This window comes from Dysidea avara, chromosome 5 (assembly GCF_963678975.1).
Source record: "Dysidea avara chromosome 5, odDysAvar1.4, whole genome shotgun sequence".
NCBI classification, from domain to species: domain Eukaryota; kingdom Metazoa; phylum Porifera; class Demospongiae; order Dictyoceratida; family Dysideidae; genus Dysidea; species Dysidea avara.
Window position 1 is genome coordinate 1860515 of NC_089276.1, and position 18215 is coordinate 1878729.

The 18215-nt window shown below is 38.1% G+C and overlaps 2 protein-coding genes across 3 annotated transcripts in view; one reads left to right on the forward strand and one right to left on the reverse strand.

Moving 5' to 3' along the window:
• The window catches only part of LOC136257093 (spindle assembly abnormal protein 6 homolog), a 13910-nt gene extending 2100 nt beyond the window's left edge, over positions 1-11810 (reverse strand). The window contains exons 1-20 of one of the 2 annotated variants that reach the window (XM_066050217.1): positions 11674-11810; positions 11560-11620; positions 11434-11513; positions 11281-11385; positions 11059-11224; positions 10935-11012; positions 10343-10462; positions 8920-8988; positions 8644-8691; positions 8046-8120; positions 6464-6610; positions 5625-5672; positions 4864-4953; positions 3266-3319; positions 3054-3107; positions 2937-3008; positions 993-1074; positions 640-758; positions 515-589; positions 118-244 (exon numbers count right to left, since the gene is read on the reverse strand). In XM_066050217.1, coding sequence (XP_065906289.1) covers positions 118-244; positions 515-589; positions 640-758; positions 993-1074; positions 2937-3008; positions 3054-3107; positions 3266-3319; positions 4864-4953; positions 5625-5672; positions 6464-6610; positions 8046-8120; positions 8644-8691; positions 8920-8988; positions 10343-10462; positions 10935-11012; positions 11059-11224; positions 11281-11385; positions 11434-11513; positions 11560-11620; positions 11674-11735 — 1732 coding nt within the window. In that variant the 5' untranslated portion in view covers positions 11736-11810. Of the gene's footprint in view, positions 1-117; positions 245-514; positions 596-639; positions 759-992; positions 1075-2936; positions 3009-3053; positions 3108-3265; positions 3320-4863; positions 4954-5624; positions 5673-6463; positions 6611-8045; positions 8121-8643; positions 8692-8919; positions 8989-10342; positions 10463-10934; positions 11013-11058; positions 11225-11280; positions 11386-11433; positions 11514-11559; positions 11621-11673 lie in introns of both variants that reach the window. The other variant, XM_066050216.1, reaches the window with a different exon arrangement.
• LOC136257088 (lysyl oxidase homolog 2-like) lies at positions 11810-17786 on the forward strand. The gene is made up of 6 exons (XM_066050210.1): positions 11810-12787; positions 13413-13772; positions 14665-14872; positions 14954-15076; positions 16753-17370; positions 17608-17786. The coding sequence occupies exons 1-6, from the start codon at positions 11963-11965 to the stop codon at positions 17643-17645; spliced, it is 2172 nt and encodes a 723-aa protein (XP_065906282.1). The 5' UTR covers positions 11810-11962; the 3' UTR covers positions 17646-17786.
• The last annotated feature ends 429 nt before the right edge of the window (positions 17787-18215 follow it).

Sequence of the window (18215 nt, forward strand, 5' to 3'; positions counted from 1 at the left end):
TGTAGCCATGTGTCACATATAATGACAGTAAACACAAAAAGTGTTATAACTACCACTACACAGTGTATGGTGCTTGCTTTTTGTGATCAGTTATTAAAATGTACATATATAGCTTACCAAATGTGGGTGTGGTTAGTTGTGCTGTGCTGCTATTGGATGTTTTGATATACTGTGCCGCTGATACAGCCAATGGGGATGGAGTAGGCACAGCCCCTCCCACCAATCCAGTACGTTTAAACATTACCTGATGAGAAAACAAGACTAATATTAACACTGCAATTTAATATCAATACAAATTTGCCTCTAACAGAGAATAGTGTCCTTCAGTACCAATAAAAACTTTGGCATTGTACGATCATTGACAATTGTAGAACTCCTAAGCAATGCTAAAGATGTTGATAGTGAGAAAATTAGTAGGATTTCATATTTCTATAAGTTTGTAAATGAATTTACAAAAGCCTTTTTTCGTCCCAAACACACACACACACGCACGCACAAACAACTTTTTACTCACTTGTGAGTTCTGAGGTAATGTTGTCATTGAGTGAAGTGGTTGACGAGGTACTGGCCCATCAGGAGTACTAGTAAACTGTGGCTATACATCATGATATCATCATGACACTACACTACCACTATTACCTTATATGAGTTAGCAGTGGTCATTGTTGGTGGTCTATTGATCAGAAACTGATTACTAGAACTGATCAGTGGCTGCTGTAGCCGATGTTCATTAAGTTCTTTATTCAACCAGTTGATCACTGTATGGTACAAGGAATAATAATCTAGCTACATGTACCATATATACCAGCTCATGTACAATGTGCAATACACACTCAAGCATGCACAGACAGACACACACACAAAGCCTCAGGCAACAATGGAAAAACTGCGTTGCATACCAGCACTGTGGTAAGGACTGTGCCATGTTTAAAGGTTGAGCACACACACACAAACAAAACATTCTAATAGCACACACACACACACACACACACCATTCTCGTTGGTTTTCAGTACTTCTCTACACTCCTCCAGTTTCTGTTTAGTAACATCCACTGTCTCTGTTAGCTTCTTCACCTAAAAAAAAGTAAGGGATGGTGTAACCCTTTATACTCATTACTAGTGAGGTGTCACTGAAGGTCTAGATGTGCATGTGCTAGTGTAAATCAAACCCAACATTATTTGTTTACGGGCTTCAGAGTTCATTATTTATTGCAGGAGCTAAGGGCTCTGAACTATACCTGTCATACCGAGCTGTTAAGAAAGCCACAACACTATATTTGAGGCCTGAAAGTCAAAGCTGTGATAGCAGATAATGAATATACTGAATAGTTAATATAGTAAAACATTAGCATCAAAATGAACTGTGCATTCACTATCGGCAACTTTCCAGCTATTTTCCCTTTCATTTGTGATCAACATGTTTTAGAGCTGCATACATAATCAAGAAGTGCTGGATACAGGTACAGTATATAATGAGAGCACATGAGCTAGCGTATATATAGGTAGTTAGTAATTTAATAATTCAATCTAGCTGAGTATTGTTACTACTGTACATTGCTTTGTTCTGTGTATCATTTCTCTCTGTGAGATGTCTACTGAGCCTGACGCTCCCACTACAGCGAAACAAGTTGATGACCTGCTAACCGAGCTCAGCCAATCACGGGCTAATTTGCAGCACAAGATTGATTAGCTCCATCAAGATGTCATCTCAGGGATGATGTAGCACAGATAGTTGTCAAAAAATTAAAAAGCGATCGTGGAGTCATCTTCAGGAAGAAGGACCACCAAGCCCAATTCTGATTCAACAGCGATGTTGACGATCATTTTGCCCATGCCTTGACCGAATCTACGAAACCACTGCCAAAACAAATGATACACTCCAGGAGGAGCTGCAAGCAGGTATGAGAGACATCACTAATAGACAGAAGCTGATAAAGATTGCAGACCACTCTGAGTTTGGCTGGGTGGTGGTAGAGGCCTATGAGAGCAACAACCTAGCTAGTGATAGCGAAGACAAGAAAACGGCTAATAAAGGCGGAGAGGACGCTGAGAGGAAACTGAAAAATGCCACAGACCAGCTAACCCTACCTGGAAGGGAAGGGGCAAGGCCCAGCAGATTCCCCAGTCACTGCAACAGATGGGCTATACCCCACCCATAACTACCGGACACGGTGTGGGAAATCCTCCGCCTGCAAGCTCCCCACCCGACTGGTCCAGTCAATCAGCCACCAGTTGGATGCCACAGGGATGCCTGATTGGACCATGCTTCAGGTGTGCTGGGTGGGGCCACTTGCAGAGTAACTGTTTCAATATGACCAAGACATATCCTGTGCACAGTATGGTAGTAATAATGTTAGTATGAGTGATGTGTCTGGCATGGCAAGATTAACTGTTGACCAGCCCCAGGGCATGAGTTCACAGGTACTTGAGGTTATGGCTGTGGAACAAGCCAGTGAGTCTGGGGGACTGAAGTTTGAGGGTGAATCTTATTCAGAAGGCTTATCATATAGGCTGTGGGAAGTTGAGCAAAGCACCACCCCAATACTGGGTGGGCAGGTTATGGATGTCCAGGGTAGATGTTTGGGATACTAGTCAGCTACCTTAGAGGCTTTTCCCTCAGTTTTGGATTGGGTCCAAAATGGATATAAATTGCCACTGATATATGCCCCTCCAGCTCACATGTAGCCTAACCATGAGTCAGCAACTTGAGAGTACCAGTTGAAATTTAATTACAGTAGCCTGCACTGGTGGGCAGCTATGTCTTCAGTACTGGGTAGATGATCATGAAATGTTAGTGGTTGGGTTAAGGGATACTGTAAGGGTTGAAGTGTTATTGTAATGGCATTTAAGTGGAAGGTAGCATATTTTATACTGAGTAAACATTTATGGTAATATCACATGGTGGCAGCCAGTCAGACAGTATACCACACACTCACCTCTCGTTCCTTATCAGTTAGCGTTGACTGTAATTGCTGTAGCTCTTGATTCTGCTTCTCTAGACAAGAATCCTATTAGGGAGGTGGAGTGGATGATTATCATATGAGTTGTGTTACCTTTTGTGTTATTAACTTCTCTTGTTCTGTAGTGACCATATTCTTTAACTTCATCTGTGTAAATGAACATCGGTTATATTTTGTAGTGTGTGTGTGTGTGTGTGTGTGTGTGTGTGTGTGTGTGTGTGTGTGTGTGTGTGTGTGTGTGTGTGTATGTGTGTGTGTGTGTGTGTGTGTGTGTGTGTGCATACATGTGCCACAAATACACATACCTTTCCTTTTAGTGATCTCAGTTCTGCTTGCAGTTTTTGGATAATCTCATTACCCTACCAAACCAAACACAGATGGTAACACTGTGAGAAATAGGCTTAGAGCAAACACCACAAACAAATAGTTGTCCTATCCTACACAAACAGTGTCTACAATGGCAGGATAGTGGTCATATTCATATGCATTAGTAACATTGTTCAAATATGCTGGCCCATAAAAGGTAATGTTTAAAATAGCTTTACTACCAACTAGATTATATAACTAAAGCAATTAATTTTTCAGTTTTTAAAACCAAATATTTCTAAAAATTTTTTAACTAGCTGTGAGCACACTCTCTCAGGTCACTTTCCCAACACGTATTTGTCATATGCGTAGTGTATTGTATTCATTTTATGTTAGACACCTTGGAATAATGCTGAAGCATCCTTTTTAAGTGAGGTGTCCTGATTTCAGGGGTCTAAATGTGTGTACACTAATACAAATGGGAGCATGGACAAGTGTCCTGATTATCAAGGTGTCCTGATTACAGGAGTCTAAATGTGTACAAATGAGACCACGGACAAGTGTGCTGATTATTGGTAACATTTATGGGTTACTCATAATATAGATGGTACATGTATATATACATCACAGATGTCATAAGATATGACTATAAATAACTAGTACTCATGAGTACCTGACTGTTAACACATTAGAGAGAGAACACTTGAATACTAAAAATCCATGATCATTTTAACATGTTAGCAAGAAAATGTTGTGAGGGGCCTTTTCAAGTTGTTATATTGAGTGTTAGTAGCTGAAACAATATACTGTGGATTACAGTTGACATCCAAAGAATTTTTATGAAAGTCTGTGTTTCTTTTCTATACGATATATACCTATATTCTAAGTCTCCATAGCTGAGCAGAAGTTAAGCATTGCATTTAAAGATCTGATTTCAAGTCAATAAAGAAATAAGCTACCTCACTAATAATATTATAATGACCATGTCAAGTAGGTCAGACCATCTTGTTACAAAAACCAATTTTGTTTCTATAGCAATGGACCATTAAAAACGATGTCTGAAAAATGTAAAACTTTTCGTAAGCAACAGACAGTTGTATGTACCACAGAAATTTCACATACAGTTCCCAGGTAACTTTCAGCCAACAAACACATTCATTATAATAATGGATACATGGCCAACACCATTAGTCTATACAAGTACATTATTAGTAATATCACTACACACAATGGCCTGGTCTGTCCTGCATAGAATGTGTTAGTTAACACTATGGAATGATAAACCAGACACTTGTCCTGGTACTAATAGGGTAGCCGACAACGTGGGACCAACAATGATTGCTCATAGTGTATTAAGAATTTTTTAAAAAGAAAAACAATAAAAGAAAACAGTCAACCTTCACAGTTTTTCTATGTGTGAAAAACAAAAGTGAAATATGAACATTTCAGAGTCACTATGTTCCCCATAGCAGTAAATGCTCACTAAAGTGCTCAAAATCGTACAATTCATGAAAAGTTGTTCATGTGAATTCACAGTATTTATAAGTGACACTGTTTTATTGTATAGTAGGCATGGAATAAACTACAATGCTCATACCTTCTTGACTTCTTTTGAGGCAGACTTGACAGTAGCATCCAGTACGGACACCTGTTTGTTTTTCTGCTGCAATAAACTCTCTTGCTGTTGCTGTACAACAAGTCATAACAATTACTTGTGTTACAACACACACCTCGCCCCTCACACGCCATTGTACAGTGTTGTGATAATATTTAATGGTAACTATTTAATTGTAACTGCTTTACATGTCGAAATTAAATAACACAGGCAGGCTTGCAGATTAATTATTTAACAATGTGAACCCTAGGTGCTACCTAGATGGGAAAACAATATATAATATTTTATTTCTAAGTACAAGGGTTGTTATAATTATCGACAGATTAAGGTGTAACAAGGCAAGGACATAACACACGATACCAAGGAGAGCAACTAAAACATGGTTTTTTGAGTGATGCTATAATTATGCAGAGACAGCACTGTCACAAATTAGAAGCAACTACGTAGATAAAATTCTGCAACATCTCAAATTATGAAGAACAGTCAATAGGACTCAATACCAACTAAAAGAGAACCACGACAAATTTTTAACCAGTAATTAGCACTCATATAGAATGCTTTAGGGCAACAGAAGGCTTGTCAAATTCTCTTGTATGAATTAGACATTTCACATTTTGACCCTCAATATCTTACAACTGAATGTGTAGTTACATGACATCTATACAGAACAAAGACTGGTGAACTCTGTCACCTATTAACACCAATTAGCACCTCACAAGTATTGACTTTGTTTTATTACCCACCTTATTTTGATTGGCTGAATTTAGCAACTCTGTTGTCCTGGAGATCACCTATTAATAGCCACAGGGTAAACAAAACATGACAACTGGTCTATGAACTAATTTGATCACAGCCACAAGAATGTACACTAGAACACATCCTACTAGTAAGGAATGCTTTGAAGTGTTCAGTGTGTGCATGTGTGGCCGAGTGTGCGATATGTGAGTGTGTGTGGCCGAGTGTGTGATATGTGATAAACAAGACAACCAGAATAAATCTTATAGCAGCACCACAGGATATCTCAACATTTATTATACATATAGCTGAATAGCATGTTTCATAAAACACTGTATCAAAATAAATCAAAGTTGAGAGATTATTGCTGCATGTGGTAATGCTGATTGTTACATTATTTTTTACGACCTTAGACTGATTTATTTGTAAATAAAGTACAGGTGCTAAACTGTCATACATATTTGTGCAGTGACACCCATCTAATGTCACTGACGTTGAAACATTGCAACTTTAACTGGATTAGCAAAAGCAACACATATACAATTATGTGAACTAGTATTAATGCATACTTAACATATGTGAGGTGATCAAAGAGACATGCTGGGTGATAATTAAGTTGTCATGTATGTATGTATGTAGTGGGTTAGTTATCACCTAGTAATAGTGGGAGGAAATAATGTTGCCAGTCATAGCTATGTTAGTGCTGTCAGTACTAAAATGGGATATAATTATACTGAAATCAGTCCAAGTCCAACCGCTAGCCATCATATCTATCATTTGCATGCACGGGTACAGTGTATCACAAAGCACAACCATGATTACTCAATATGACACCATAAGTTCACACCTGTTCTTTGTCTTTGATCTCTTGTTCCAGTATAGACACAGTGGTCTTGAGTTGACTGATGGATTTATCACTCTCGTGAGATTGTGAGTCAAGTGAGGCATTGACCCTCCTGATCTGCTGTAGTTCTGACTTGTGGTGACCACATTCCTATTGATGAGTACTCAGTGAGTCATTGGCATATCCATAGATAATAGACACCCCTACCTGGATTGGAAGCACACGTATAGTGCCCATACAAAACTACGGTTCTACCCGCGTTTTGCGCCTGAAGTTTTCAAACACTCTTTTTCATTTGAAGATTCTGTTTTACTGTCTGGATACAGCTCGGTTGTTTTAACTAGTAATTTTAGTAGATAGTTTCTTGGGTGGCGATTGGCCTACTACTGGTATAGGTGCTTTCCGTATAAAAAGTATTTGAACATGTTTGTGAAAATGGCAGGGTGAACAAGTCTAGTTTAAGGCTGATGCTTATTACTAACTAATGCTACATGTACTGGTATGTGTTTCATGGTATATTCGCTCCAGTTTAGTCAAGTATCAACCTTTCGCGCTTGTCAAACTTCTAGCTAATACACATCAGTACACCCACTATGAATAGGCCAAATCTTATATTCCATAGGGGTAGGTTTACTACTCACCAGTAAGCAAAACATGTTCTTATAAAATATACTCCCGGTACTGTGTACAGTATAGGGGCGCAAAACGCGGATAGATTAGGTGGCGCTTAGAAGTTTCCAATCCAGTATGGGGTGTCTATTATCTATGGTATATCTATTCCGACTAATTTCAGGGCCAACTAAATAATTAATTTTGGGTGGACAAATTTGAAATGGAAGTGTCACTCAAGTGTTACAAAATGCTTCCATCTCTCCTTCTGTAGTGCTCAAGCCCTTGAAGCTAAACCACATACAGGGATTTTTATAGGGGTGGGCAAAGGGGGCATTTGCCCCCCCCTGAACTCTGCCTCAACCAGCCTGAGTAAACAGGTGATTTAGCCTAATTTAAGTTCTGCCCCCCCCCCCCCCCCCCCCCCCCCCCTCAATTTCTGAAAAACTCGGATTACCCCCCCTGAATTTATTTTCTAAAAAAATCCCTGCACATAGGTGATGTAACATTGTACAATGGCAACAGTGCCAAGATCAATGGTCAGAAAAGTCTCTTATAACACAATGCAACATAAATATACATCATACCACTTTATAGAAACAGCCATAACTTTGTACTCAAGGGCTCGAATAAAGACTAAGGTATGTGATTGTGTATCAAATGATATATGGGGTCATGTGATAAGGTTAAGATAGCAGTGGTTCCTTCAAATGTAGCAAATCCATTCAGGGTACTCTTCATATTAACAGAAATTATTTTACATGTACCTGGTTGCACATACGTATGCACGTACTAAATTGCCAACAAACAAAAAAAATGAAGAATTCTATTCAATAGTTGGCAAGTACTGGCTGGCAACATGACTACACACATCATATTTAGTAACATAGCCTTATTCATCTCAAAAAAAGCTATAAAACTCAAGGGTTTATTCCCTCAAAATACAATGTGCATGCAACAAACTCATCCACCTCACCTCTTCAATAGCCCTCAGCTTGCTGGTCAACTCATGGATCAGAGCCTCAGATTTGTACTTGTTCTCAGTCAATTCCTACACATTAAAATGTTTTAGCACTGTTCTACAAGAGGATATTATAGAACACTACATCATATTAGAGCACGTGGGTAATATTAAAAACATTAGTGAATAGTATATGTGACAGTGATCACTAAACATGAATATAGCAACACCCAATTTTCTTGCAATGGTTAATGTTACACAAAGAACAAAGTAAAATTCACAACATTAACACCTCATAAAATTGCTATGTTATACAACAATGAACCACCTTTGCAGCTTGCTGTATGGTGCTAGTAATGGCTATTGGTTTTGAATGTAGAGTTAACTTAGTAAGATGTTAATAATTTCAAATGTACAGTGAAATCGTTTGATAAAACAAATTTTGGTCAACCACATATCATGGAAATGAATTATGGATGACTAGACTAGCATTTTGAGCATTGCTTTGTCCTAAATAGCCTCACCAGTTAAAAACTGCCAATAAGCTTAAGTAATTCTGGCTGGTGAGATGCAAGTCATTGATGTCAACCACACACACACACTGTACACATACCTTGTTAGCTAACTCAAGTTCAGACACCTTATTCTCAAGTTGTCTAACCTACAACATTAACAGAACAATAGTACATAACCCTTACATTGAAAACCTCTCTTGCTCCCAATTTAGGACACAAAAGAATTATAACTTGTAACAAGGAAAAAAGGTATTGAAAATCCATATACATTATATGTGAAGATAGTAAGGAAGCACTTTCTTTATTGGAGCAAAAATGGGCTAATAAAAATTATTCCTACAGTGTCCAAGGTTCCATTGTACTAGCACACTTACCAGTTGAGTGTGTGCCTGGGTCATTTCACGTTTCTCTTCTTCACACTTTTGTCTCAGTTCACATTGTGTCTACAACAATACAGGTGAGAAGAAATGACACGCATAAACACGGCAGCGACTATTGTTTGTATTGACCCTCAGGAAGAACATAGCACACATACACTACTGGTGTGGGGACTGGGATATCTCTCAACAGACAGTAGTTAAAGGAACATCTTACACGTACAGATATTAAAATGGCCTTGACCAGTAATACTAGGAACCCATCATGGGACTCCTGATAATATACAGATCACAGTCAGATTAACATCAAATGCTAACTAACATAACTGTTAGCCAACTGTATGTAACACACACACACGCGCGCGCTATAGCTATCCATCATGTCAGGGGGTCATTTGACACATACCCACAACAGTCTACAACATAATTGTGATGTTTTCAGATAACCAAACGATATTTCTAATGGTTAGTGGTTACATATTTGGTAACTTGTGGTACCACATAAGCCTACATCATGTTTAGTATTATGTCTGTCTCGTACCCAGGTGGGTCCACAGGTAGTGCACAACACTGTCTAGTGACAAACCAGGTGATTTGCTGCATTGTCAAGTGGTGTTCTATGATTAAGACTAGCCTGCATCTGATTTACACAGGGAACTTAGGGATACTTGATGAGACATTGGTTTAATGGGTCTTTGCAATTTGTCTGAGGGTGCATAGCTACACTGAAATGTTAATCTATACTTGTTGCTAAGGAGTTGGTTTAAAATTGTTATTAAGGAAACTTTCAAGTGAACTATGCTACCTGTGTGTGTCGTGTGTGCAGTGTAGTGTGTAGAGGAGGACTATTCCACCTATGTCACTAATTTTCAAAGACCAAAAAATGCCTTTAGTTTGAGACATGAGCTAATTCCTGACAGAGCACAATACAGTTTTTTTGTAAGCAACTTTCTACAGAACATTGCCAATAATTCACATGCTCCACTAAAAAAAAATAATTCAAAATTAACACGTAAATTTCAACAAGTCTAGAAGGATATAACTGTTTACAAATAAATCATTACATCATTCAAACACCAGCACAGTTGAATGGGCATAACATGCATTGTGTGTTCCACAACACAATAGTTAATATGTGTATACACATTGTCATAACATATCTGTGGAACTTCCCATGTATAGTCTAACACAGTACACACAAGCTGTCCTTATCTCACACTACAATACATTTTGGTCACTGGGTAAAATCACATAATAAGTACTACATAAACCATGATATAAGCCACTTGGTTCATTGACAACAGTATGGTTGCACGTTGTAAAGAAAACTAACTAGCAAGTCAATCTCTACTATTCAATTGATACTCTCAATGAAAAGTCAATGAAATAATTATGGTGTACTACACAAATGATTATTCACCTTGGTATTTTTGTCCCGTTCACTTGACAGTTCCTGCATGTGCTGGTTAGACATTGTTGCTGAATGTGACGACCATTCTGTCTTTAATCTAGTTACCTCATCTGTACGCTCAGCCAAACTCTGATATGGAATGGAATATACAACACACATGCAATAGAAAAATAGAGTGGGCACCTTGGGACCAAAAACTAGTGATTACCAAAGTCTCCTGATTTTCCAGGTCGGTATATTAGTGTATGTTGAGCTGAGTTGAGAAAACAGCAAACAAAGAAAGTAGGGATTCAGCCAATTAAATGATCAGTAGTATGACAGTTAAGGTGTCAAGAACAGACATCAGCTCCATTACAAGTTCAAGAAAGAATCATGACAAACAGCACATTTTAGGCCACCCCATATAGGAAATGTATGGTGAAACTTTGATCGGTGATAAAGTGTCAGGCATTAGAATACAATGGTTTTTTAACAAGTCAAGCAGGACTTGTGTAATTCCATTCATGAGTTATTGTTTTGAGGGCTCAACTCAACGTAGATACCATTGGGGTATTTATGAAGTGCTGCATTTGTCATTAACAGTTAGCATATATCATCTTACTATTTGTGCTTTCTTCAGCTGCATGGATAAATCTGCTTTTACAGTAGCCAACTGTGCCTCAAGAGCACTGTTAATCTCCTACCACAACCACAATATGAACTGTGTGTAACTATTACCATCGTACCTTCATTTGAATTAGGCATTCTCCCAAATATTTCTTTAGAGCTGTGTCGTTTGGCTGTAGTAGTTTAAGTGATAAGTGTGTTAAATGTTTGAAGGCATTAGCCTCGATGATATTCAACAAGGCATGATTTCTGTCACTTGTACTGGTCACCAGGTATAGAAGAAATCTGTAAAAACAATGCACAGATACTTTGAAGTGTACATTGACATGTTTGTTATGTACTTTGGTCTGTCCTTTCCACTCTCAGCTAAACACAACTCCAATAAGTCTATAAATTTCTGTGGAAATGCAGCGAAGTCAACTAACAGTCCTTGCTGGCTCTTTAATCTAAGCACAAAACTTGTAAACAATTAAAACATCGCCATATAAACTGACCCTTGAAAATCATCATCTCCAATGCCAAGAGAGTAGACGAAAAACGGGTCATTTTCATCTGTCACTCGCACGACTAATTCCTAGTTTCACATTTAAATACATTATCACGTTATAAATCTTTCCAACCTTTTTCGTCACTGGAGTGGGCGGTGTATTTAACGTGATACTCAACCTTACTCTAACGTGACTGAGAAAATAATGTCACTTTATTGCTAGAATAACAATGCGTAACTCATGTACCTGTCTTCTCTTTCCCCAACTCTGAATATCAAGGGGAGCTCTTTTTCGAATAACACCTCCATAGGTTTTCCCGCCTTTTGAAATTACGCGCACGTGGGCACGAGCACAAAAGCTATGAAGCCTTTTGTTGTTGTGTAGAATAGTGGTTAATGCGAGTTAACCAATGCTAGTGTGTGCTGAGCTGGTATATTGACGTCAGTGGAAGTCTCGCATAGCTATTTATTGCGCAGAGAAGATTAGTTAGTCACTAGTCAAAGCCGGCGCGATACCGATAGCTAACAACGCGATCATGACGATGTTAGCAACTCTGCTGCTATTGTTAGCTGTACATTTCGCTAATGGTCAAGAAAAACTTATCCGTCTGGTGAATGGCGCTACCGAAAACCAAGGAAGGGTGGAGGTGTTCGTTAGAGGCGAATGGGGTACAGTGTGTGACGATAGCTTCAGCTTTGTGGACGCTGTAGTGATTTGCAAGATGTTAGGCTACCCTAGTGCGTTGATAGCACGCTCTCAGGCATACTATGGCCGAGGAATTGGCCAAATTTGGATTGATCAGCTTGGTTGTACAGGCGACGAGGACAGCATCTTCGACTGCAGAATGAATAAGCTAGGTGATCATAATTGCAAGCACAGGGAAGATGCAGGTGTGGAGTGTTTCAGACCCACACCTCCTCCAATACAATCACTACCACTAAGACTGGCTTGTCCATGTAATCAAACCTGCAACAATGCTCCCAAAAGGTGTGCTCCTGATGCAGATGAATGTACTCCATCAGTTGAAGTTGAAGGGATCGTTGAAGTTTACTACAATGGAGAGTGGTTGCGGATCTCAGCTGATAATTGGAGCCCTGCTGCTACTGATGTGGTGTGTGGCCAGTTAGGATATCCACAAGGTTTTGGGAATCTATCAGTCAATGAATCTGTATGTGATCGTTGTGATCATCAAGTCACCATGAAGAATCTGGATTGTCAGGGAACAGAAAATGAATTAAAATCTTGTTATCATGAATCATGGGGTCCATTTGATAATCCCAGTTGTAATGTAGCTACTGTGAGGTGTGGATTTGTACCTAGCCCAACTTGTGGTGGTAAATGTCCTGAGGATCCTTCACAGGTAAGCTATAGCTATCATTTGTCACAGTGAAGGTCTTGCATGTCTTAGCTCATTTTTATGAAGTTCGGTACTATGTGTGATAGTTCTAACATTGCAAGGCAGTGTTACAGAACTTTTCTAATCTGGCACCTCTGTAACTGTCTATGTTCTGACATTGTTTTGTGTGCCAAAAAGATTTTTGCTACATATACAATGCTACCAAGAGAATTCAACGTTCTCACTAATTCAACACAATTTTTTGTCCCATTGAGACTACATGTGTGTCTGTACAGCTAAATTCCTTCAATACCTTCCTTAAGTTCATTTCAAAGTCTAAATACCACAATTACTGCAGGAAAGTTTGGCATGAGGAAACTCGTTGCAATAGGATTTTGATAAGGAAAGATTTGTTATGATAATTTATTCAAACGTGCAGATTTTACACTGCTCATTTGCCACTTTCCTCCACCACATTATTCTGCTATACAGTATAGTCCAGCAATTGCAATGAGTACCAGTGTTTGCATTGATATGGCTTTTTAGTTTATATACTGATTTTGTGAAATCACAAATCTTGAGTAATCTTTTTCTGCGTGGGTACTGTAAGATATGCATATTTTAACTTTTATGATTCTTATCACTGTAGCAAAGATATCGTCTCAGAGGTGGACCAGTACCATGGATGGGAAGAGTAGAAGTGTTGCATGAAAATAAATGGGGCACTGTTTGTGATATTGGGTTCAGTCTGAAGAGTGCGAGTGTATTGTGCCGATCACTTGGCTATGGAACTGCTGAATCTTACGTAGTAAGAAGCAACTTTGGTCGTGGTATTGGAGAGGTTTGGTTAAGCCACGTGAAGTGTAACGGGGATGAGCAATGGCTCCATGAGTGTGACCACCATGAATGGGGTAAAGCATCTCAGTGTGATAGACATGATGGTGATGTAGGAGTGAAGTGTAGAGTACCTAGTAACTGTACCTGTAATGATGATCATGAGAAGGAACTGGTTAGTGTAATAATTGAGTTGAATAATTGAGTTGAATTTGGTGAAATACTCTAACTGAACAGTCACAATATATTAGTATGCTCCTTTTACACTTTTAGAAGTTGTGTATAGCCAAAAAAATTTGAGGTATGAAATTTTCGTGAGTAATAATAGCTTTGCGAAAATAATACTCGTGAAATGTTTGAAGTTACATATGTATAGCTATTACCTTTATGGAATGTTTTCTAAACTTTCATGAATAAAAAATGTTAAAATCGTAGTTTACACAGTTTCATGAAAGTTTCATCCCTCAGGCTATACTGTGTTGTTTTTACTGTGTTGATGTTGGATGAGTCTTGTTTGATATCTATTAGCTGCAGTATTAATATCAGTTTGCAAACATTTTTATTATCAATTAAATGTCACTAAAAGTAGGATATTATAGTAATGTTGAGATTATAGTGTTCAACTAAGAAAATAAATTACCATAAAGCTATGTCTCAAGAAAGTTAAAGTATTTGTGGAATGTTAAGATTTTGCAACATTTGATGTCCTTTGGGAGGCCTTAAAATGTAGATATTTAGTGTTCCTGAGCCACACTATGTAGAACCATGGTAATGTCCAGAGAATTGCTGTGTCATGTTAGAAAAAATTAATGATTTGAGTCAACTGGTACAGTAATGTCTTGGGAATTAAAGCTTGTCTTTTCCTAAAGCAGGGTAGTTATTTTCCTATTGTGTGCAGATTGGACTGCCAGGCTGCAAAACATGACCACTAAATCTACAGAACTGTAATGTGTGAAATTTAGTACTGATAAAATCACAGTGGTGAAAGAATGTCTTCTCACAAAAATAAATGTTACGTACTTTGTTCTTACTATGTGTATATTGTGTTATTGTATGTTATGGTACAGGTACGGCTGATTGACTCACCAGATCCTTTAAATCCAGCCCGTAGAAATACCTATGTTGAAGTCAATGCTGGTAGCGCACTTGGTGGTTATGGTCTCTTGTGTTTTGACAATGTTGATGTTGAGATGGCAAAGGTGGTGTGCCGTTGTGCTAGCCCAGACCCAAAGTTCTTTCTATCTTATCGGTCAAGCCCACTTAGAACTTACAAAGGTTAGTGTTAACAGAAGCCCATATGTGCTACTCATAAGTCCTGCATAGTAGAAACAGTTGTTATTTGGTTCTTTGATGTAGGTCAGCGCTACAGTGGTAAATTTATATGTACAGGATCTGAGCTAACAATTAATGAGTGTCGTATGGCAGTGTACCCTGTATCAACCTGCCGCACTGATGATCTGGCTATTGAGTGTGATGGAGGTGTGTGTAATGCGTATGTGTGTTTTTGTATTTGCATGTGTTTAACGTTGGTAGTTAATTAATTACCAGGATTGATAACCTTTTATCAGGTTTTTACAATATGATTTGCAGCCGTGCAACTTCTCTTAACAAATTCCCTAATACAATAGATAAAACACTGTACATAGCATAAGCAACTTATTATCAACCAAGTTTGGTATACTGGCTTATAACTTACGATTGGAAATGCTCAGCGGCTCCCTGTTTTTACCATCAGACTGGTCTATCCTTCTACTTTTCCATCCCCGATATCCGTTTATGTGGTAGTGTTTGTTTGTAAGCAGTGTGAGTTAAACTGAGTACATGTCAGTAACCTATTATTGACCATCAATACTTTCTATTGGCCAGGCATATAAATCCCGTAGACCAATTATCAACCACTACCTTAGTTGACTTGTGTGCCAAAACTCTATCCAGTTGTAAGTGACATGATACAATAATGCACACACTAACTCACTATCAGACAAATTTCCAGTCGAATTCTATGTGCGTATAAGTCATACTTATAAACATGATTGTACAATAAATCACAAAGTAACAGTGAATTTGTCCACATAGAATGAACGAAAACGTTCCACATTATATGGTCTTTACTTATAACCCTCTTGAGGATAAACAGAATAACCTGGCTGCCTTTGCAAGTCCATTATAAAGGTAAACACAAGTGCATTCAGAGAATCATCTAGCAATGGGTCCAGCTTCTCAGTCAGGTGAGTTCCAGGTGTCATCTCAGTTGTAAGGATCTACAAAACTTGTTTCCATTGTCTACAGCACTGGTGTATTGTTGTCCTGGCCTTTTTGGGTGATTTGTCACCTTCTTCTTCACCGTTCTTCACTGAAAAAGTGAGACTAACCTTTGTGTTATAACACAAACTTGCAACAGAAAGCACATGACCAAATATAATGTTTAACCCTTCTCTGATGGTTAAAAACCTGTAAAAGAGGACAGAAACTATTACAATAGACCATAAACAAGTATGAGTTTACAGAAGAATTCAATATTTTTACATAAACCGTTTGGTCAATAGTACATACCGGTCAATAACAGGTCGCTTACGCTAATAAGGACAAACATTTCATTACCAACAAGTCTGACTGTACATTTTTAACTCTGAAAGAGGAAAACTTCTGTACTTCACTGGATTTGTATTCTACATGCATCTACTTGAAAGGCCATAACTTTGTTTCAACGTAACATACAAATTTTCTCCATCTATTATGCAATGTTGTTGTGCATTGTTGACCAAATTACTAATCAGTAGTTTAAAGATATGCATCAAGGTTGGTAAATTTGATGTGCCAAATTTTTGGGTCTCAAAGTGTCCATTGTAGAGAAGTTTTACTTTACATATCAATAAAAACATGTTTGCAATATTGATTATAGTTTTGGCTATTATGAATGGTCAATGCTTTGCATGCAACAAAAAATAGTTACAGAGCATAATAGCTAGCTTCATTTTGAGCAGTACCATATCAAATACATACTTGTAGTAGTCTCAAGTGATTTCATCTTCATACATTAGATTATAGGGCAGCATTACACCCTTGCTACTGACTCACATTTTTTATACTGCAGCATTAATAGTGATGTATAATATTCCATTGTGTGATTCCTGTTGTTGCAATCAACACTATAGGGTTACCAGATCTTGTCCCTTCTCTTTCACGATTGGAGAGGTCACTGAAGTCTTATCCGTATACTGACGTGATACCAATGTTTTACCTGAAGTGTGCACAGGAGGAGAACTGCCTTGCTAGTGATGCTGAAGGTCTCCCAGATAGTGCTGTGAGAACTCTGTTACGATTTGATTCACTTACAATGAACTATGGTTTGAGAGAGTTTTCCCCATTTCTTAATCCTTCTGAATGGATCTTTCATGCTTGTCACAATCATTATCATTCATTTGAGGTGTTTGTTACATATAACTTGTTGTCCATTAATGGTACGAAGGTAGCAGAAGGTCACAAAGCCAGTTTCTGCCTTGAAGATAGTCTGTGTGAAATTGGTGGCTTTGCTCAACGTCGCTGTGGATCTGGCATTCAAGGAATCTCTAGAAATTGTGGTGATCTGTATGCTCGGCACTTGGACTGTCAATGGATAGACATCACTGGTGTACCAGATGGTATCTATACTGTGGAAATCCATGTTAATCCTAGTCAACTAGTACATGAGAGTGATTTTAGTAATAACATCATCCGATGTAACATTCTTCTAACAGGGAGGATATATCTAGTTATTAGTTGTTCGCAATCTGGTGGGTATACCTATCATCAGTATGCATACTTACCACGCACACGCACACACACACACACACACACACACACACACACACACACACACACACACACACACACACACACACACACACACACACACACACACACACACACACACACACACACACGCGCGCGCAATCCATATAAGTAACCTTACCCACGTACTAGTATAATAATAATTATTATTAACTCGGTTATTTTTAATTTCTACACAGATCATGAACCACCAATATGCCCAGCAAATGAATCCTAACTTTTATAACTATATTGTATGCGTGTATGTATTCAAGTCAGTTCATATATATACACTTGGAAGTTTGTGTAACCATGTCTGTCACACATGTGTTAAAGATTTTTTTGAATAATTATAAGATTACTATACATGTGGTTTAAATACACTCATCTTTGGAACTGGTAATGATACTTAATTGCTAAGACATTCTGCCATTCAGACAACATTAGTAAATTTTGCTGTAATTGTGTGCATGTATACCATATGTGTATACAAGTATGTACACTATACAGCAGAGCTGCAGTAGCTGCTATATAGTTACTCAAACACTTGAAGCTAGCTGGTCCTTGAACTATAGTAATAAATACTTTTCCACTGGCAATATATAGCAGTTATATAATATATTATTATATTGGTGTTCCCTCCGGTCTGTTAGGCTACTTACCTACCACAATGACATATTAGCCATTCTGTGAGAAGTTTAAAAATATTAATTTATTCAATCACTTATATAGCATAGCCTCGTGTAGTTACTATCTAATAAGCACAAATCTGCAGAGTAACTGGAGATATAAACATTAATTTAAGCAG